The 21,177-nt window shown below is 26.2% G+C and overlaps 5 protein-coding genes across 8 annotated transcripts; all 5 read left to right on the forward strand.

Annotated features, from left to right (window-relative positions):
- The first annotated feature begins 279 nt into the window (after nucleotides 1-279).
- LOC122851667 (probable helicase senataxin) lies at nucleotides 280-4,003 on the forward strand. The gene is made up of 5 exons (XM_044151031.1): nucleotides 280-966; nucleotides 1,095-2,433; nucleotides 2,516-2,919; nucleotides 2,997-3,627; nucleotides 3,715-4,003. Exons 1-5 carry the CDS (start codon nucleotides 953-955, stop codon nucleotides 3,823-3,825), a joined length of 2,499 nt encoding a protein of 832 aa, XP_044006966.1. The 5' UTR covers nucleotides 280-952; the 3' UTR covers nucleotides 3,826-4,003.
- Nucleotides 4,004-4,176: 173 nt separating this feature from the next.
- On the forward strand, nucleotides 4,177-6,792 carry LOC122851669. The gene is made up of 4 exons (XM_044151033.1): nucleotides 4,177-4,264; nucleotides 4,387-4,687; nucleotides 4,756-6,577; nucleotides 6,703-6,792. Exons 2-3 carry the CDS (start codon nucleotides 4,626-4,628, stop codon nucleotides 5,525-5,527), a joined length of 834 nt encoding a protein of 277 aa, XP_044006968.1. The 5' UTR covers nucleotides 4,177-4,264; nucleotides 4,387-4,625; the 3' UTR covers nucleotides 5,528-6,577; nucleotides 6,703-6,792.
- A 1,338-nt stretch (nucleotides 6,793-8,130) lies between these two features.
- Nucleotides 8,131-11,213, forward strand: LOC122851665 (probable helicase senataxin). Its single transcript, XM_044151029.1, has 5 exons — nucleotides 8,131-8,365; nucleotides 8,434-9,760; nucleotides 9,824-10,221; nucleotides 10,284-10,992; nucleotides 11,076-11,213. The coding sequence occupies exons 1-5, from the start codon at nucleotides 8,304-8,306 to the stop codon at nucleotides 11,199-11,201; spliced, it is 2,622 nt and encodes an 873-aa protein (XP_044006964.1). The 5' UTR covers nucleotides 8,131-8,303; the 3' UTR covers nucleotides 11,202-11,213.
- Nucleotides 11,214-11,587: 374 nt separating this feature from the next.
- Nucleotides 11,588-14,761, forward strand: LOC122851670 (saccharopine dehydrogenase-like oxidoreductase). Of its 2 annotated transcripts, XM_044151034.1 has the most exons (8): nucleotides 11,609-11,865; nucleotides 12,173-12,345; nucleotides 12,419-12,594; nucleotides 12,664-13,127; nucleotides 13,217-13,307; nucleotides 13,405-13,667; nucleotides 13,755-13,862; nucleotides 14,646-14,761. In XM_044151034.1, exons 2-7 carry the CDS (start codon nucleotides 12,174-12,176, stop codon nucleotides 13,858-13,860), a joined length of 1,272 nt encoding a protein of 423 aa, XP_044006969.1. In that variant the 5' UTR covers nucleotides 11,609-11,865; nucleotide 12,173; the 3' UTR covers nucleotides 13,861-13,862; nucleotides 14,646-14,761. The 2 variants fall into 2 exon arrangements, with proteins under 2 accessions (XP_044006970.1, XP_044006969.1); XM_044151035.1 differs by lacking the exon at nucleotides 14,646-14,761 and having other exon boundaries at nucleotides 11,588-11,865; nucleotides 13,755-14,117.
- A 140-nt stretch (nucleotides 14,762-14,901) lies between these two features.
- LOC122851671 (GTP cyclohydrolase 1) lies at nucleotides 14,902-20,798 on the forward strand. Of its 3 annotated transcripts, XM_044151036.1 has the most exons (6): nucleotides 15,995-16,354; nucleotides 16,512-16,791; nucleotides 17,727-17,936; nucleotides 19,115-19,280; nucleotides 19,802-19,918; nucleotides 20,416-20,798. In XM_044151036.1, the coding sequence occupies exons 2-6, from the start codon at nucleotides 16,638-16,640 to the stop codon at nucleotides 20,543-20,545; spliced, it is 777 nt and encodes a 258-aa protein (XP_044006971.1). In that variant the 5' UTR covers nucleotides 15,995-16,354; nucleotides 16,512-16,637; the 3' UTR covers nucleotides 20,546-20,798. The 3 variants fall into 3 exon arrangements, with proteins under 3 accessions (XP_044006973.1, XP_044006971.1, XP_044006972.1); XM_044151038.1 differs by lacking the exons at nucleotides 15,995-16,354; nucleotides 16,512-16,791 and adding an exon at nucleotides 14,902-15,164; XM_044151037.1 differs by having other exon boundaries at nucleotides 16,234-16,791.
- The last annotated feature ends 379 nt before the right edge of the window (nucleotides 20,799-21,177 follow it).

Genomic DNA, 21,177 nt, shown 5'->3' on the forward strand with positions numbered 1-21,177 from the left:
TAAGTTTTCTTTTTTTCAGTACTATTATTTTCTTATTAATTTAATATTTAATAATCATCAAAAATATAAATAGTCTTTGGTTTAATTTTATTTTTTCATTGAAGTATAAATTTTGATTGAAACTTCAATTATATACTCTTTAAAAAAATGTTTGTAATAATTATTGATAGTCTATTATTTATTTGTTTTTTTTTTTTTTATTTATCTGTTTATTTTTTTTTCTTTTTATATCGACCTCAAGTTGAGACGTTATTCAAACAATAAGTAATAAAATTGTGCAGTACATTCTAAAATTTAAAACGTAACTTAAAAAGTTTATGAAAAAAATTTTAAATTCAGGATGTATTGAAAGAGATTATTAATTTAATTACTTTATTTTTTTTACTTTATATCAAATAAAATTATGTCAAAAATAATTATTCAAATTAATTGTAATTGTGGTAACATTGATTACTTTATTTTCTCTAAATTAAAGAAAAAAAAAAATATCAAGTCTTTTAATGAGTTTTATTTATTTTATTGTTTAATAATTTTATTTTGTTTTTAAATAATTATTACGACAATGTGTGGTTGCATTATCAGCTGACAATATTTTTACGATTCTTTTTTGATTATAATATGTAAATATATTTTATGAGGTATGTTTTATTTTATGACTGCACCACAGTATAAAATAAAAAAATAAAATAAAATACAATAAATGAGGGAATCCCCGAAGCGCTTGTGGTTCAATTGTTCTTTTTTTTTTTGCTCATATACTTGGAATGTTTAAAGAAAAAAACGACTGGCGAATGCTTATGATTGAAACGAATCCCTTCCACATAAAAGCACCACAGTGAGAGAATTTTTCCATCACAAACGCTTGCCAGTCATAACTGAGAGTTGGTGCCACTAAAACTGTCTGAAAATTTTCTTTTTTTTTAATAAGAAATCATCAAAAAGTCATTGAATAATGCAAAAATCCAGGTAAATAATTTTTTAAATACTTTTAGCTATTGTTTATTGGAAAAACTTCTGGATAATATTCATATACTTGTCACACCTATTTTATTTTCTCAATTCAATCGTTTATTTATACAATTAAATTTTTACAGAAAAATAGATGACTGGAACTCTGAATTCCTCTACAGAATATTTCAGTGGAACACAAAATGGTTTGAAAATGAAAAAAATGTTCGACCAGAAAATATAACAATCCCACAAATTATAGGGGAAGATTTGGAATTAATTAAAACATCATTATTCTATGAAAACATTGAATCTTATTATAAAGCAATGAAACCATTAATGATAAATGAATTTTTTCACACTCTGTTAAAAGACACAGAAGATGAAGAGGTATCAGATGATAAAAATACGAAATTTGAAACTGAACCTTTGACTTTTACTGGTAGAATTACGAGTCATCAAGCTAAAGTTGTTGAAAATATACCTGGTAAAATACTCTACGAATTGAAAGTAGAAGGAGACGTACTTGCAGACCTTAGTGATGATCTACCACGTCATGGTGATTTGTTATATGTTGATTGTGGTAGTTCAAGAATATTTGGATATCTTGATGATATTGTTAAGAAAAGATCTTCTATGCATGAACTTACATGTGTTCTAACAGTAATAACTGGCATTAAAAATATCTTTCATTATTCAGAAATTCGATGTACAACTGTTAAATCAATTCAACAAAATTTAAGAGTAGTACGAGCTCTTGTTGAATTACCAGATTCACCATTATTCTCATCAATAATTGAGCCAAATTTTTCTGGTTACAGTATGTCTAATGGAGATGTCAGTACAATATTACCATTAACATTTGAACAAAAATTAAATGACATGCAATTAAAAATTGTTGCTGATGTTGTTAAAACAGTTGATGATCCAGATCCAAAAATTTCTTTAATACAGGGACCACCTGGTACTGGTAAATCAACAGCAATAATTGCTATGATAACAGAATTAATAAAAGATAAAAAACGTAAAAAAATTTTGTTGTGTGCACCATCAAACAAAGCGATTGATGCTGTTCTTTTAAAACTATTAGAGGCTGCAAGTGATCTTGAAAAGAAAGGTATTCCATTAAATATTGTACGAGTTGGTAGAATTGAAAAAATGGATCCAAAAGTTCACAGAGTATCTTTATCAAATCTTGCGCTTCATCATAAAATAAGTCATTTATCTGTGACGTCAAATGTAACTCTTTGTAATTTGGAAGAAGATATTCTCAATAATGCAGATGTAATTGCATCAACATTAACTTCATCTTTTACAACACAAATGGAAAATATTCATGGTAATAAATTACAAGTACCAGTTTGTATAATTGATGAAGCTGGACAATCCGTCGAAATTGAAAGTTTAATTCCACTGATACTTGGGGTGGAAAAATTGATTCTCGTTGGTGATCCACAACAATTACCACCAACAATTATTTCACGTGTATGTATATTTATATTATTAATAATAAATTTAAAAAAATAATATTTATTAATAAATATTTCATTCATTTTTTTGTTTTAAGGAAGCGAAATCTTATGGTTTGGATTTATCGTTATTTTCACGTGCACAAAAATACTTTACAAAATTTTCTTCAGTTAATCCAATACAAATGTTGAACGTCCAATACAGAATGATTGATCAAATTTCTTCGTGGCCAAATAAGTATTTTTATGGTGGTGCAATTAAAAATGCTGCTAAAGTTTCATCTCTTCCAATTTGTTCCTACAAATTACTCAATCATGAGTCACCACAAAGTGTTACCTCATTTTCAAATCCAAATGAAGCAAAGATTATCATCAAATTACTTGATCTTTTAATCAATAATCTTCCAAAAAACTATGAGCAAGGAAATTCACCAAGTATCAGTGTAATTACACCATATAATGACCAAAGAAAAATGATTTTAAATCAAATTAAATCAACCATGTAGGTTTTATTTTTAAAATTTTCTTTTACCATTTACTTGTATAAATAATTTATATTCTCAATATATTTTTTTATAGATACTCAAAGCTGGTGTCATCATTAGAACATGAGTATAAAAAACTGGAAAAATATGATGATGATGATGATAATAAAGATAAATCCTTAAATGCTGATCAATCAAGTTTAAGCAACCATTTATATCGTGAAAAAAAAGAAAATTTAAAATCAAAAAGAACAGTGAAATTAAAAAATTATGCATTACTTGAAGAAATAATTGAAAAGAAACTCGCTAGAAGTGAAAAATATATTGCTAATGGATATTATAAAGTTATAGTTGAAATTTCTGATGATGAAGATGATGACGATGATGAAGATAATTATGACAACAATTATCCAGCAATTACTGATAAATTTCGTAAGCGAGGCAATGCATTAAAAAAAAAACAAACATTTTTTACAAAAGATGAAATTATTGCTGTTAAATTAATTATCAATGAAATTGATAAGCTGAAAAAACTTAATACTCAATGGGAATCAGTTCGAATTAATACAGTTGATAGCTTCCAAGGTCAAGAACAGGACATCATCATAATGTCATGTGTTCGTAGCAATGGCATCGGTTTTGTTTCGAATCCAAACAGATTAAATGTTAGTTTGACAAGAGCAAAACATACCATGATTCTGTGTGGAAATTTTCATACATTCAGAGTAAGTATATTTACTCATCAAATATATTTAACATTAGTCTTTTTTATATATAAAAATAATAATTAATTTTATTTTTTTTTTCGTTAGAGAAATTCCATGTGGAGGGATTTATTAAATGATGCTGAAAAACGTCGGGTTGATGCTGATATAAGTCACTATACTTCAACTGAAGAATTAAAGAAACTTATTTTTTTATAATAATTATCTTTATATATTTTTTTTACGATTACTATTAATTGCATTGTTTAGAATACAATATTTTTCAATTATTTTTCTTTTAGATTTACAAGTACAACTTAAATGTAAAGCATGACTCAATGTAACTGATAAGAAAATTTTTAACGTCATTAAAATGTCAGAAAATTAATAACAATAATTTTATAGCTTGTAACTTTATTTTTTCAATTAAATTTTTCTTTTAATTCTAAATAGTCTGTAAGTATTGCTGAATCTAGATCAAGTGTGGATCCACTGTTTTCTACATCTCGTGTGCTAGTTGTAACAGTTTATAATCAAATTTATTTGGCCATTATCATTATCATGGAAATGTTTACAATTGAGGGATGTAATTTTATTGGTCGAGATATTTATTACAAGTACAGTAATTGTTTTTAAATTAAACAAGTATTTAAATCAAGTCGATTATTCAAAATCATTTAATAAAAAGTCAGTATTGCATTTCATGAATATTAAAATAATTTATACATTTGTAAACTTTAAAAATATTTCTATAAATAACTTTGTTTAAAATTACAAAAGTTTCAGATTTCAAGTGTGATCCAATTGCTGAGTGTTATATATATTCAACAGTAGTTGTTTGTTTTTGTTCTTTTGTTTTATCAAGCTTGTGTTACCACTAGAAACCAGTCCAGCAAATAATATTATTTTATGCGTGTAATAAAATTGAACTGATAAAAACAATTGAAAACACATGAATTGTGTATAATTATAAAACAAATAACGTTCATCATCATCATAAGTAAAATTAAAAAATTGTAATGCAAAATTATCATCAAAAAATGAATTCCAGGCGACGTACTTCCAGGGACACTTCAGCGAGGTAATATTATTTTCTTTAATCTTGAATTGTTAAATAACATTTTAAAATAATATTTAAATAAAAATTAGTTATAGAATGATGATTTTTCCTTGTCGTACAATGGATTTATGGACTTTTGAATTTTTTTACACAATATTTCAATGGGAAACTGACTGGTTTGATAATCCAAAAAACCATTTAACCAGTGAAAAATCATTGAGAGAAATTCTTGGTGATAATTGTCCTCTTGACTTGAATTCAACGTTATTGTGTTATAACAGCACAAAAGATTATTATGAAACGATGAAGCCGTTGATGATGCATGAATTTTTTCATGGTTTGTTAAAAGATACTGATGACGAGGATGATCCTGGTGATAGTAAAAATTCAAATAGAGCAAAATCAATCATCGGCAGTATTGAGAGCATCCAAGAAACATCTGGAGATTGTTCTTCAACTAAAAAACTGTTGGTAATTAGAATGAAAATATCTTACGATTATGATAAATGGAGAGATCCAACAAAACCACCACCTGACACTCCGCAACGTGGTGATTTAGTCCATGTAATCTACAATGGCAGAAGAAAAGTATTTGGATACATTGATGACATGGATTGGAAACATCAAGATTGTACTTTAACAACAAGACAAATAAATACTAATCATTTAAATAGAAATTTAAAATTAAAAACTGTTAAATCAATTCAACAAGATTTACGTAAATTACGTGCTCTTCAAGAGCTACCAGAATCATCATTATTTAATGCAATAATGAAACCAAATGAATTGGATTATACAATTAGAAAAGCTGGCATTGAATCCATATCACGTTTAAAATTAAAACAAAAAAAACTAAATTGAAATTAAATAATCGAGAAAAAATTCTTCCACTTCGTGAAAAAAATACAAATTTAGCCATGGAGAATTTGTTGATTAAGCTTGTATTAAATCCAACTGAAAAAAATGATGAAGAAGAAAAATTATTTACAGCTGATGAGATCTCAAAAATCGAAATAATTTTTAAAAAAATTGTTGACTTGTCTGAATTGTATTATCAATGGCGAAGTATTGAAGTTAACACAGTAGATGGTTTTCAAGGGAGAGAACAAGACATTATAATGGCAAAATTATAGGGCATTGGTTTTGTTGCGTAATGCACTCCATCGGGTGGACAAAGCACCGTCAGGATGACAACGTTGATCTCGGTGATTGGACATCACCGGTGCCCGTGTCTGTAAGCCCAATCTGTGTACTGACCTTGTGTGAAAACCTCGTGTTTAAAGGCCTCAAGCGTATCATATACTTTCGTATCTACCATACAGTCAGTACACATTTGTCAGTACACATTTTTAACTTGTATATATAGAACGAAAGTCCTACATCACCACATGTGAGAAATAATCTGTCGTTTCATGCAGATCGCCACCTAGCAGCGATAAAAAAAGTACACGTCAAACATTTTACAGATATAATTTATTTAAATGAAAATATATATGTTGGATATTTAAAAAAATATATCATGTTGTCATTAAAATTCAGTTTTTAATTCATCAAATGCAATCATCTGTAATAAATATTTTACATTAATTAATGCACACACCACACACAAACAATTAAATATGTATGTGTTTGTAAAGATTTTTGTGTTTATGCATATTTGTTTTTTAAGCGCCAGCTATTTTGGATTGTTTTGGATTAAAAAATTATTGAGAGAGAAGAGAGAAGTGAGAGAGATAGCCAAAGTTTATATACATGCATGCCCTATATATAAATACAATATATCTCAGTACTCTTGACTCAGCGGACTCAGCGTCTCTATTAGACTCTATTTGTTGTATAATTTTTATTAATAACAATAAATAAAATAAAATATAACAATAATAATAAATTAAAAATGGCAAACAAAGAGACGTAAGTCAATAATTTTATATTGATATTGCAAATAAATGGTGGGGTAGCGTCACCCACGCCCGGCACCATTTATTTTATTTTTTTTTTTTTTTATAAAAAAAATAAATTTTGGTTTGTTTTTATAGCAATGATGATACAACTATGAGTGATGAATTAAAAGAAATAAAAAAAGAACTAAATCTAGCACAATTAGATGCCGATTTAGAGAAGAAAAACAAAAGAAAAAGAGAACAAAAGGAATTGGATGAGGTCAACGAAAAAATTAAAAAAACAAAAAAAGCACTTAATGATGATGATGATAATAAGAAGAAGATAAATTGTAAAATTTGTGGAAAATGGAATCATTTAACAGCAAACTGTTGGAAAAAAAATAATCGTCCAGAGATGGTGGTTGCAACATCGTATGACGAACATTTCATCGATAAACTTGTAAATGACAGAAGACTCCATGGATTGATAAGTGAAATAAAAAAACAATCATTCGTAAATAAAAGACATTACTAATTTTTGTAAGTTTTTTTATTTTTATTATTATTATTATTATTATTAATAATAATATTAATGTTTGTTTGTTTGTTTGTTTTTTTTTTCAGGATTCAGGATTTCAGGATATAAATAAAATATTCCTAAAAATATATCTTTATAAGGATTTTAATCATGGTTTCATCATTAAATTATAATAAATAATAATCAACAACTGTCATTAAAAAAAAAAAAAATTAATAAAATAATAAAAAAAAAGGTCAAGTTATTTACAATATTCTTATTAATAAAAATATTAAAATGATAATTTTTTAATTAATATATTTATAATTGTAATTATAATTATTTTTTTTGTTGTATTTTTACATAAAAAAAAATATCTGCATTTGAAAATTTATAATTGACGATGTTATAATGACGCAATTGCTGGTAATAATATTGGTAATTGTGATGATAAATTTAATGAACGTAGTGGTGATTTAAATGGTACTGAATTTGATAGTGTTGCACCTGTTGGTATTTGATATGGAGCTGGATAATCATTCACACAATTAATCAAATTATTATTTATTTTTTTACCTTCAATTTTATTGTCTTGTTGTAATTTATTTTTTTCAATTGTTAAATCATCAACATCATCATCAGAATCCTCATCTACATTAACAATTCTGCTGAATTTTTTTTGTTTAAAATCTGTTGTTTTATCAATGTCATCACCACTTCATCAAATCTTGCGCTTCATCATAAAATAAATCATTTATCTGTGACGTCAAATGTAACCCTTGGTAATTTGGAAGAAGATATTCTCAATAATGCAGATGTAATTGCATCAACATTAACTTCATCTTTTACTACGCAAATGGAAAATAATCATGTTAATAAATTACAAGTACCAGTTTGTATAATTGATGAAGCTGGACAATCCGTCGAAATTGAAAGTTTAATTCCACTGATACTTGGGGTGGAAAAATTGATTCTCATGACAATTACCACCATAAATAATATTATTTAACTAAAAAATTTCAAGTGTGATCCAATTGCTGAGTATTCAACAGTAGTTGTTTGTTTTTGTTCTTTTGTTTTATCAAGCTTGTGTTACCACTAGAAACCAGTCCAGCAAATAATATTATTTTATGCGTGTAATAAAATTATTGAACTGATAAAAACAATTGAAAACACATGAATTGTGTATAATTATAAAACAAATAACGTTCATCATCATAAGTAAAATTAAAAAATTGTAATGCAAAATTATCATCAAAAAATGAATTCCAGGCGACGTACTTCCAGGGACACCTCAGCGAGGTAATATTATTTTCTTTAATCTTGAATTGTTAAATAACATTTTAAAATAATATTTAAATAAAAATTAGTTATAGAATGATGATTTTTCCTTGTCGTACAATGGATTTATGGACTTTTGAATTTTTTTACACAATATTTCAATGGGAAACTGACTGGTTTGATAATCCAAAAAATCATTTAACCAGTGAAAAATCATTGAGAGAAATTCTTGGTGATAATTGTCCTCTTGATTTGAATTCTACGTTATTGTGTTATAACAGCACAAAAGATTATTATGAAACGATGAAGCCTTTGATGATGCATGAATTTTTTCATGGTTTGTTGAAAGATACTGATGACGAAGATGATCCTGGTGATAATAAAAATTCAAATAGAGCAAAATCAATCATCGGCAGTATTGAGAGCATCCAAGAAACATCTGGAGATTGTTCTTCAACTAAAAAACTGATAGTAATTAGAATGAAAATATCTTACGATTATGATAAATGGAGAGATCCAACAAAACCACCACCTGACACTCCGCAACGTGGTGATTTAGTCCATGTAATCTACAATGGCAGAAGAAAAGTATTTGGATACATTGATGACATGGATTGGAAACATCAAGATTGTACTTTAACAACAAGACAAATAAATACTAATCATTTAAATAGAAATTTAAAATTAAAAACTGTTAAATCAATTCAACAAGATTTACGTAAATTACGTGCTCTTCAAGAGCTACCAGAATCATCATTATTTAATGCAATAATGAAACCAAATGAATTGGATTATACAATTAAAAAAGCTGGCATTGAAACCATATCACGTTTAAAATCAAAACAAAAAAAACTAAATGACATGCAATTGAAAATTGTTGCTGATGTTGTCGAAACAGCTGATGATCCAGATCCAAAAATATGTTGTATTCAAGGACCACCTGGTACTGGTAAAACAACAGCAATTATTTCCATGATTACTAAATTACTTGAGGAAAATTCAAGACGTAAAATTATATTGTGTGCACCATCGAATAAAGCAGCTGATGGTGTTCTTTTAAAACTACTAGAAATTAGAAAATTGGGTTTTAATATTGTTAGAGTTGGACGTGAAGAAAAAATGGATCCAAAAGTTAAAGAAGTCAGTCTTGACTATCTTGCGGATCGAATAAAAGGTTCCAGTGTTAGGGAACGTATTCTTGAAGATGCTCATGTAATAGTATCAACATTGACAAGTTGTTTTACTTATTCAATGGGAAATGTTTTTGGTTATTGTAGAAAAAAAATTCCAATTTGTATTGTTGATGAAGCTGGACAATCAACTGAACTTGCAACATTAATTCCATTGATGCTTGGTGTTAAAACATTGATTCTGGTTGGTGATCCACAACAACTACCACCGACAATCATTTCACCGGTATGTTAAATATTATTTTATCAATGAAATAATTTATTTAATTTATTTAATTTAATTTTACAGTTGGCCAAAAGAAAAGGAATGGATATATCATTATTTTCACGAGCTCAAAAGTGTTTTCAAGATACACCGACAAATCCAATTCAAATGTTAAATGTCCAATATCGAATGAATGATCAAATCGCAGCTTGGCCTAATGATAATTTTTATGATGGTAAAATTTCAAGCTGTGCCAAAAACGATCCAATGCCATTATGCCATTATAGAATATTAAATCATGATTCACATCAGGAAACTGTTAAATTATCAAACAAATCAGAGTCGAGATTAATCATTAATTTATTGAGTGTAATTATCAATGATATTCCAGAGCTTAAACAAAAAAAAAATAAACCTAGTATCAGTGTTATCACACCATATCGTGATCAGAAGAAAATTATAACTGATATGTTAAATTCAAGGTAATTGTTTAATTTTTTATATAATTAAAATACAACATTTAATGTCTCATAATAATTTACAGATCTTCACAAATAAAAAAGCTAAGAAAAATTCAATATGATGAATTAAATAAATACGATGATCTTGATAAAGAAAAAATAGTAGAAAATATCAAAAAAAATAATTCACCAGTTAAAAATAATAATGATATTAAAAAAGATGAAAATGTTGATAAAAATAATTCAACTTTAAGAAAAAGTAATGGCAATGATAAAAATGTCAAGCAACGAAATAATAAATCACTGAGAAGGAATGGAAAAAATAATAATAATCCAACTGGAGGAATATTGATTGTTGAAACTCCAGAAAAAATTGCTGAGAGATTAAAAAAAAAAATAGACAGAAGTAAAGATGAAATTAATAATCGAGAAAAAATTCTTCCACTTCGTGAAAAAAATACAAATTTAGCCATGGAAAATTTGTTGATTAAGCTTGTATTAAATCCAACTGAAAAAAATGATGAAGAAGAAAAATTATTTACAGCTGATGAGATCTCAAAAATCGAAATAATTTTTAAAAAAATTGTTGACTTGTCTGAATTGTATGATCAATGGCGAAGTATTGAAGTTAACACTGTAGATGGTTTTCAAGGGAGAGAACAAGACATTATTATAATGTCATGTGTACGAAGTAGAGGTATTGGTTTTGTTGGTGATCCAAATAGATTGAATGTTAGTTTAACTAGAGCCAAGCACACAATGATTCTTTGTGGAAATTTCGAAACATTCAGAGTAATTATTTATATTATTTTTTAAACATTACACATTATCAAATCGTTATTATTATTTTAATTTTTAATTTTTTATATGTTTAGAAAAATACCATGTGGAATGATTTGCTCATTGATGCAGAAAATCGTGGAGTTTATGCCAACGTAAATCATGATATAAAACCAGACAAATTAAAGGATCTTATTTTCGTTGAAGAAAGCAATAATTAAACAATCATACTCACAGAGATTTTTTTTTTTTTAATATATGAAAGTAATTATTCTCATTATTATAAGTTACGATGGTAATAATCATTAATCAAGTTTTTATATTTGTCATTTTTTTCTATGTTAATTTTAAGTTCATAATCGATGTTAAACATTATTATGTAAATTAAGAAATAAAAATATTATAATCAGAATATTATCCAAATAATTTATGATATAGTTTTCCAAGTTTTTCTTCAAATACTTTTTTTCTCATTTCATTTAGAAATGGGAAATTTTGAAAAAGTGGAAAAAGTATTCTCCGTCCTCGTTTTGTCGGAGACTAGAGACCTCTATAAAATTGATTAGTATGTGGTAAGCCAGGAAATGATATATCAACACACTCACACATGCTTGTTTGTTTTTTTTTTGTTCATACATGTTTTTTAATCTACGACGTAAATAAAAAGTAATTACAAATAACATATGACACATATCCCTCACTGCCAGTTTGACAGTGTCTCATATGTAATCTGAGTAAATTAAAAATTCTTAATTGTCAAAAGGATTTACACAGTTTAATTAAAATAGTCTTTAAAAATTTCGCCAATTATTAAGTCAATTTATTGACCCGGCTACCGGCAATTTTGTGACGTAATTAACAACAATAGATTCACCAAACTGAAACGTAATTATCATTCTTGTTTTTTTACTTTTCCATTTCATTTATTTACCAACTAACAATGAAAACTTTTATTTCAATAATTACATTAATTTTTTTGTTAAAATTAAACAGCAGCAGTATCACCAAAAATTGATAATTGATTTAATTTTTTATGCCAATTGTTGATTTCATAACCATCTAGAAACTTATGTAATCATGTATAAATACAAGTTTTTTTTTTTTAATGAATCGTTTAATAATTATCTAGAAATTGATTATGATTATTGTGAATAACAAACAGCAATTATTAATGACTAATAATTTGTTCTAGAATGGTTGATGAACGTTTAGATGTTGTGATATTTGGAGCAAGTGGATTTACTGGAAAATACACTGTCAAAGAAGCTGCTCGACTATGTAAATTAAAATCATTCACCTGGGGAATTGCAGGACGTAACAAGGAACGTTTGGAATCAGTTTTAAAAGAGTTTGCCCCAGATTCTGGTAAGTCAGCTGTTTTTTGTTTTTGTTTTTTTCTTCACGTGACATTGAGTTAATAATGCATAATAAATTATAGAAAATGTACCAATTATTTTGGCTGATGTCAGGGACGATGAATCCTTGAAAAAAATGGCAGATAAATGCAAGGTAGTTGTTAATTGTTGTGGACCATATCGATTGTATGGTGAGGCTGTTGTGAAAGCTTGTATTTTAGCAAAAACACATCATGTTGATGTTAGTGGAGAGCCCCAGGTAACTAATAAACATTTTCATTTTAAAATAATGCAATAATATAAATTAAAAAAATTTAATTTATCATAGTTTATGGAAAGAATGCAATTGGAGCATGATAAATCAGCAAAAGAAGCTGGTGTTTACATCATTTCAGCATGTGGCTTTGATAGTATACCATGTGATCTTGGTATAATATTTACACAACAAAAATTCAACGGTGAAATAAATAGTATTGAGACATATTTAAATTCATGGCAGACAAATAATGTTAAAAGTGCTGGACTACATTATGGTACTTGGGAATCAGCTGTTTATGGTCTAGCTTATGCTCATGAGCTACGAGGATTACGAACAAAGTTATATCCAAAAAAATTACCATCTTTCGAGCCGAAATTAAAATTCAAAGGTTTTCTTCATCAAAGTTCAATATCTGAGGGCTACTCAATTCCATTTCCTGGATCTGATCGCTCGGTTGCTAATAGAACACAACGTTATCTTTATGAACATGAAAATAAACGTCCAGCACAAGTTCAAACATATTTTACGCTGAAGTAATTAATTTTTGAATGAATTTATTTAAATTTACATTATTCGTTATTTAAATAACAAAATTAAAACAATATTTTATTGATTTTTTTAGATCACTGGTTGCTGTTATTGGTATTGCTTGTGTTGGAGCTGTATTTTCACTCATGACAAAATGTCAATGCGGTAGAAATCTTCTACTCAAGGTTAATATACATAAATAAAATTAATTTTTATTCCAACAATTAATGTTAATTCAAGACTAGCTAGTTATATAATATTTTTATAATTATTATTTTATAGTATCCAAGATTTTTTTCTGCTGGTGCTGCTAGTCATGAAGGACCAAAACCTGAAGCAATGGAAGCTACGTATATTTCATTAACTCTGAGAGCTCTTGGATGGAGTGAAAAATCATTAGAGCCAACTGATCAACACAAGGAACCACCAAATAAAGAAATGATAACAAAAGTTACAGGTCGTAATCCAGGATATGGACTCACCTGTACTTGCTTGATGATAGCTGGCTTGACTGTCCTCAGAGAAGCTGATAAAATGCCTGACAAGTAATTACATTTAATCTTTAAAATAATTTGTTGATTGAAAAAATCCTGTGGATTGTTTATTTGCTAATTTATTAATTTTTTTTTCAGTGGTGGAGTTTTGCCACCTGGTGCAGCATTTGCAAAGACTTCAATGATTGATGAGTTGATTAAAAACGATGTTAAATTTGAGGTAGTCTCGTCAATTGATAAGTAAAGGTAACAACACAAACAGCATTTATTCCAATTTGATGTTCAACAAGTCATATTTTTTTATTATACCAACAACTAATATATTAACAAATACCAAAATAATGATCTAATCAAAGTTTTTATAATTCTAAAATTAACTTAACATAAAAACAAAGAAGCTCGACCAATTAACTGCACATCCTATATTTCAATTTATAAACTTATCTAATATTTTAAATACTTTTCTACGCATCTACAGTTTTTCAATTACTACGTGTAATTTTTTTTTTTTTGTGTCAATTTTTCTTCGTAATTATTATTAATGTATACCCACAGGCTGAGTAGAAATATAATATCTTACGATTGAAATATATACTTAACTTATAAAAAAAATATATATAAAAAAATTAACAATAATAACAACAACATGACGCAACTGATGTATCATAAATGCTCATGTAAAACTAATCATGAAAAAAAAAAATAAAGAAAATACGGAAAAATACAATTTTGAATGAATATTTTTCAAAATAAAAAAATAATACAATAAAAATCCAGTAGCCTTGTTGGTTTAAGTAGTTGAATAATTAAAATTTTATTTATTTTTCAAAGAATAAAAAATGCGTGACTCAATTGCTCCAAGATATGAGCGTGAATAAATTTAATAATAAATATATAAAAATAAATAAAAAATAAATATGGAAAATCCAGATTATCCTGAACGCACTGGGAATTCCACTTGTGACGTCAAAAGATTAATCTAGAAACTAACGGATTTTTCAAATTTAAATGATTCATCATTTTTTTCAGATGTATTATTGTTCAAAAAATTAATTAGCTCAATGACATGGTAACTATTTACTGGAGCAAAAAATAAATAAATAAATAAAAAACGATTGAGCTTGTGACACAAGTTTGGAAAAACGTCAATGAGGTATGTCTATGTATCGGTAATCACTCGAGACATTGTAGGTGAGGTGGAGAAAACGAGGAGAGACCATTCGTTGAAGACTACATTCAACCTTCAATACATTGTATATAAAATCAAGCAACAAGACCGAATATTTGTCCAGTTTATTGTGGAAATTCCATCAAGTCACTCCAATTTTAATTATTTATTTATACAAAAATTAGTCAAATTTTCGTATAAATATATCAAAATTTAATTATTTTAGCTAATACATTTACAATTATAATTTATATTTGTTTTTACAATCAACAGTTTATTGTATTTTTTTGGAAAAATCACTATTGACGTCATGAAGGATGAAAAAGAACAGAGAAATGGCGAAAATAAAGAAGAACGCGCTTGCGTTTTGTCGGAAAAAGGTCAGTGTATCATATTTTTCATCTAATAATTGAAGAAAAATTTTTTTATTTAATTATAAATTATTAAATAATAATTAATTTATAAAATTTAAACTTTAAAAAACATAAATAATTGTTTGAAAAATATTTATAAAATTAACAAGACATTTTTTTTTAGAAATTCTTTTTAATAATCATCGTTATTAAAAATTAATTATAAGGATATACTTAAAATTCATCAATGAATAATCAATTTGATATTAAATAATGATAGTATTGATAATTATTATATAATACTAGGTAAATTATATTTTACCTTGATTGTCTTGTTAATTGAATTAAATATTAATGATATATTATTACAAGTGACTTTCATCTAAATATGCATTAAACTGTGTTGTCATAATGGTGATATAATTGACCTATCTATATCACTGAACAAAGGTAAAATATATGAGGCAAAATTTAGCTACTAAAATCAATGGAGGTCATGAAATTTTTAAAATTTCATTAGTCAATTTAAAAATCATTTTTATATTTCGATTTTGTCTCATCAAATTATCTTGATGGATGAAAAAAAAATTAATTTAATCAATATGTTAATTGGCTAGATGAAAAATGAAACGACAAATTTTTATAAAAATCATTTTAAAATAATGAAAATTATGTGTCATGATAATACAAGATGTAATATGATAATTTTTTCAAGTAGATCAATGAGAGTTTTTTCATTGAAAAAATATATATTTGAAATTGATGGTGTAACATAATGACAACACGTGATAATGTCAATTAAAATGAGACAAAAAAATAGATCGTTAAATCAAAAACTTATATGATATTATGATAGAGAAGCCGCGCAGCTTTCCCGGGTATAATCAGCAAATGTGGGTAAATTTTATAGATATATATTTTATAACATACGCGACAAGTCTGGTACTCTGGTCTTCTTTCTGTTCAGTCGCACGACGTCAGTCACGCGAACAGCCTCGTGTCTTCAAGTCACTTTCAGTATCTCAATCTCATATTAATTTTTCTTTATCAATCTTTTTTTTTTTTTTTTTTTTCTTATATTATTTATTTATTTATTTTTTTAAATTTCTCACCTGGTATTTTTAAATTTTAGCTATTTTTTATTTAAATTTTTTCAAAATTCAAACAGTTTTCATGTTGATTTAAATTTATTTATCAATAAATAATCTATCGATCACGTGAGTATTCAATAATAAATTGTTATATTCAAAATAATTTAGTAAATTAAAAATTTAATTAAAAAATTATAATCATTTTAATTTCTAGTTAAAATTTAGTGAATTATTTTGATTGAAAATATTAAATTTCGAAAAATAAATAGTACAAATATTTCAGATTTCCGGATAATAATCGTAAACTTTTGTAAATTAAAAAGAAAAAAAAGAAAAAGCGAAAATAATTTTTTAAAATAATTTATAATAAACCAAGTGTTTATAAAAAGTAAATTAAAAAATAAAAGTGATGATGAATGGATCAAGTAAATTTGTGGAAGAAGAAAATAATGTATTGGTGGTAAAAAAACCAGGACCATTAAGAACATGGAATGAAAATGCTGCTGAAAGTGATTTAGAAGTACCTGGTACACCAAGAACTCCAAGAACATCAAAAACCCCAGGTAGACTTTGCCTCCCTTTTCATCAAAAATAAACAAATTTAATTTTTTTTTATTTCAATCAAATTTAATGTTCTAAAGTAAAAAAAAAAAAAAGGAAACAAGGAAACAATCAGAGTTCAGTTTCGTTAGGGTTTTTTTTAAATTTTTTTTTTAATTTTGTATATATAATTATCTCATTTATGCTTAATGGATATCTTGCTCATCATGTTTTTGGGTTAATCGAGTTGGTCCAATGATTTGAAAGATAAAAGACAAAGAAAGTAATATCGTGAGAACAAAAGTAAATTACAGTTATCATATGCCTTGCGAATGTAACTGTAGATTTACAAATAGCCCAGTATGCTCAGTTATTATTTCGGCCGGAAAAAGAATAATTTGTTTAATATATTTATTGTCTTTTTCTTTTTTTATTACCATTTTTTTCTCAACGTTAGATACACAATCGAAATCAACAAAAAAGAAATTAATTTGACAATCAAATTTTGAAATATTTTAATTTCAAATTTTTTTACATTATCATGATTAATCAAAGAAATAATTAAAATGTATAAATTATAAAATAACAATAGACTAAAATTTGAATGAAACACGTGTAAATAAATCAACAAGTTTTTCGAATATATATTTTTTTCGAAATAATATTTTCATATGATTTTTCGATGTCAATGTAAAATTTTACACACAAATGAGAGGTCATGATATCGATTGATAACAGACCTTTTAAATTGCCATTAAACAATTTATTTTGTAATAAATATTTTTTATCATTTTAAACAAATATATAATTATTATATTGATTATTTCATTTTGCAATATTACTTGTGAGATTGTCGTAATACAAGACAAACGTTGCACTTGTTTTAATTGCCATTTAATTTTATTAAAATGAATTTACTTATTATCTATTTTAAATATAATTTTTTGTATTTTTTTAGGACATGAAAAATGTACATTTCATCATGATTTAGAGCTTGATCATCGACCACCAACAAGAGAAGCATTACTACCAGAAATGTCAAGAAGTTATAGATTACTTCTTAGTTCACTTGGTGAAGATCCAAATAGACAGGGACTTCTTAAAACTCCAGAAAGAGCTGCTAAAGCAATGCTTTTTTTTACAAAAGGCTATGATCAATGTATTGAAGGTAAATTATTATTTATTTATTTATTATCTATAATTTATTATTCATTGATAAATTAACATTTTTTTTTATTTTTGTTAAATTACTTTTTCATTCATGAGAATGATAATGTAAAAATTCGACCCTCGTGGAAAACAATTACTCTTATATCATATTATTTTTTTTATTTCTTGATTTATTTATAAACCAAGTGTCCAAGTCAAGATAAAAGTATAATACAATAAATAAATAAAATTAGAAAAATACGAATTTATGAAAAAAAAAAAAGTCTATTATACATCCCACACAATTTTTTTTTTTTTCTTTCTTTTTTATCCACTTTTTTTCTTGAAGACTTGTGAATAAAATTCTAAGAGCATTTGATACAAATGCAAGTGAGACTCTCCAACAGCCATATACCACTCAAGAAAATGAATTTTCTTTTATTGTCACGTTTCTGTAATTTTCTATCCTTCCATTAAAGTGTTTAACTTTTTTTTTTTTTTAAGATTTTTCTTTTTTTGTTGTCAATTAATCTGTAATTAACGTCATTTTCTCTTTAACAAGTGAATTATTATTTAACAATAGAAATTGAAAATAAAATTAAATATATCTACAGGTGGATTGAAAAATTATATTTCCTTCAATTTCATTCGAGTATCTTTGATTCAATCAATTTCTCTATGTATTATTCTGAATAATCTAAAATCAAACTAAAAGTATTGTCAATAAATTTGTCTATCAATTGAATAAATTGAATATAAAATACTCTCAGGATTTATTATCTGATGAAACAATAATCTGATTTACTTTTTTCTACTTTTTTTTTACATAAAAATTCAATCAATATTTCCAGAATGAATGAGCGAATGAATGAATATAAATATAGTAAAGTATAATTGAAACAATGAAAAAGATTTTATGTGATATAAGAGATAGCCACTGTGTGATGATGCTGGTGTTGCTTGTTAGGGTTGCCCTGGTAACCATGGAAGAGCTTTTCATACCACTTCCTGCATCCCCTTTGCCACCCAAACAACCCCACAGGACCATTGACACTCGCAATCATAAACTAGGTCAATATCGAATAAATCACGACCAACCTTTTCCATATATTTAACAGCTTGAATAACATAAAAATAATATAAAACTATTCTTACAATTATTTAGATAATTAATTTGATAATTTATTAATTTTTTAGATGTACTTAATGATGCTGTATTTGATGAAGATCATGATGAAATGGTGGTTGTTAAAGATATTGAAATGTTTTCAATGTGTGAACATCATCTTGTTCCATTTTATGGAAAAGTATCAATTGGATATTTACCCTGCAAAAAGATACTTGGTTTAAGTAAACTTGCAAGGTAATTTAATATATATTTTAAAAGCCAATATAAATTAAAATAATAACCACATTATTAATTTGTCACACGGTTCTCAGCTGTTGATACAAGTACAAGGGATATCAAAATATATTGCATGTGGTATCAGTTGTCTACGCTCTATTGACTTTCAGCACTAACTTGTCGTTGACATTCCCACATGATTATTTATATTTTTTTATTTTTTATTTTTTATCGTATCGGTGACTGACGATGGCCTTGACGAAATAACGCGGTTAACTCAGGGAATGCATGTAATATATAATAATAAATTAAAGATAAAATAAATATATATAAAAAATGAATTTAAAAAAAATAATAATAAATGAAGGTAGTTGGTAACTTTCACGTTTGTCTAGAATTTAACAGACCACCTTGAAACAATTTGTAACAAGATTATTTTCAATTTACAATGGAAATTTTGATATTTTATTATCAAGCAAGGCTGAAACAAAAAAAAAAAGTGATATATAATGATTAATTGATGTTTTTTTTCTGTTTAGAATTGTCGAAATATTTAGTAGACGTCTTCAAGTCCAAGAACGTTTAACAAAACAAATTGCAATTGCTGTTACAAAAGCTGTACAACCAGCTGGTGTTGCTGTTGTTGTTGAGGGAGTGTAAGTATTTTAAAAAATATATTTTCAACAATCTCTTGATAAATTTTCCAATCTTTAAAAATTAATAAATTATTGAGTAATATTATTGCACGACCTTGTGCTAATAAACCAACTGATTTTTCCATTCTCGTATTTCAGTTAATATTGTATGTTGACATATATGATTTTCTAAAAATGCAGTTGTTTATTACTATTAACTACCGGTGAATAAATAAATTAAAATAATTCTAGATGTAATATATATATTTTTTTTTATTTATGTCCTTCATGAAGGATCACAGTTACATGTTTAAATTGTAATCAATCTGTATAGATATCAATATGATGTGTGGCATTGTCTAGACTTGTAACATGTGCTCATACATGTAATATTTTTCATCATCTAATAATTAACCTCGACAATTTTTTTTACCTTTTTTTTTTATAAATTAAATAATTTAAATAGTTGCATCATTATTTGATTTATATAATTATTTAATTCATTATTTATCTTTCAGGCACATGTGTATGGTGATGCGTGGGGTCCAAAAGATCAACAGTAAAACAGTCACATCGACAATGCTTGGTGTCTTTCGTGATGATCCCAAGACCCGAGAAGAATTTCTCAATCTCGTTCATAGCAAATAAATTTTCTCATTTATGAGAAAATAATAAAACGACAATTTTAATTGGAATTAAATGAAATAGATAATGAACAAAAAAAAAACAAAATGATTTACCAAGAAAAACTTGATTAAAGCTTGATAATAAAAATTGAAAAGAATAAATAATAGACACAACGAGAAATAAATAAATAAATGAAATGAACTGCTTTACATTCGTGACATGATGACAATAATTTTTCGAAAAATCTTGTTGTGACTTTAATGATGATGATGATGATGATGATGAAAAAAATAGCTCAAGTTTTTCTTGGTTTAAAATAATCATGATATTTTTAAAAAAATAATCAAACGAACAAAGAAAGTACTCGACTGAATAATAAATTTAAATATTCATTTAAAAAAAATATATTATTGACAATAAAATAAAAAGATAAATTCAAGATTCTTACAGCCAGGAATCTTGAAGTAATTATTTTATTTTTTTTCTTTGGTCGAGTTCTTTCGCAATATTAATTTCAAAGCTGCCGATTTATCGTACTTATCATGTTTAGAGATGAATTTAATTAATTTTTAATTTCGTTTTTTTTTTTTTTATTTAAATTGGTCAAGGGCAAATGAGCTTAGAGCAATTGATGATACAGCCATTCATCATTG

Source organism: Aphidius gifuensis, linkage group LG3, assembly GCF_014905175.1.
Source record: "Aphidius gifuensis isolate YNYX2018 linkage group LG3, ASM1490517v1, whole genome shotgun sequence".
Lineage (NCBI taxonomy): Eukaryota > Metazoa > Arthropoda > Insecta > Hymenoptera > Braconidae > Aphidius > Aphidius gifuensis.

Excerpts from the sequence above, each read along its gene's own strand:
- LOC122851667 (XM_044151031.1), top strand. Across the intron at positions 2,920-2,996 it reads AATCAAATTAAATCAACCAT|ATACTCAAAGCTGGTGTCAT; the intron begins GTAGGTTTTATT and ends ATTTTTTTATAG. Across the intron at positions 3,628-3,714 it reads GAAATTTTCATACATTCAGA|AGAAATTCCATGTGGAGGGA; the intron begins GTAAGTATATTT and ends TTTTTTCGTTAG.
- LOC122851669 (XM_044151033.1), top strand. The coding sequence starts at position 4,626 with ATGCAAAATTATCATCAAAAAATGAATTCCAGGCGACGTACTTCCAGG. Across the intron at positions 4,688-4,755 it reads TCCAGGGACACTTCAGCGAG|TTATAGAATGATGATTTTTC; the intron begins GTAATATTATTT and ends AATAAAAATTAG.
- LOC122851665 (XM_044151029.1), top strand. The coding sequence starts at position 8,304 with ATGCAAAATTATCATCAAAAAATGAATTCCAGGCGACGTACTTCCAGG. Across the intron at positions 8,366-8,433 it reads TCCAGGGACACCTCAGCGAG|TTATAGAATGATGATTTTTC; the intron begins GTAATATTATTT and ends AATAAAAATTAG. Across the intron at positions 10,993-11,075 it reads GAAATTTCGAAACATTCAGA|AAAAATACCATGTGGAATGA; the intron begins GTAATTATTTAT and ends TTATATGTTTAG.
- LOC122851670 (XM_044151035.1), top strand. The coding sequence starts at position 12,174 with ATGGTTGATGAACGTTTAGATGTTGTGATATTTGGAGCAAGTGGATTT. Across the intron at positions 13,128-13,216 it reads CAAACATATTTTACGCTGAA|ATCACTGGTTGCTGTTATTG; the intron begins GTAATTAATTTT and ends TGATTTTTTTAG. Across the intron at positions 13,308-13,404 it reads GTAGAAATCTTCTACTCAAG|TATCCAAGATTTTTTTCTGC; the intron begins GTTAATATACAT and ends ATTATTTTATAG.
- LOC122851671 (XM_044151036.1), top strand. The coding sequence starts at position 16,638 with ATGATGAATGGATCAAGTAAATTTGTGGAAGAAGAAAATAATGTATTG. Across the intron at positions 17,937-19,114 it reads CTATGATCAATGTATTGAAG|ATGTACTTAATGATGCTGTA; the intron begins GTAAATTATTAT and ends TTAATTTTTTAG. Across the intron at positions 19,919-20,415 it reads GCTGTTGTTGTTGAGGGAGT|GCACATGTGTATGGTGATGC; the intron begins GTAAGTATTTTA and ends TTTATCTTTCAG.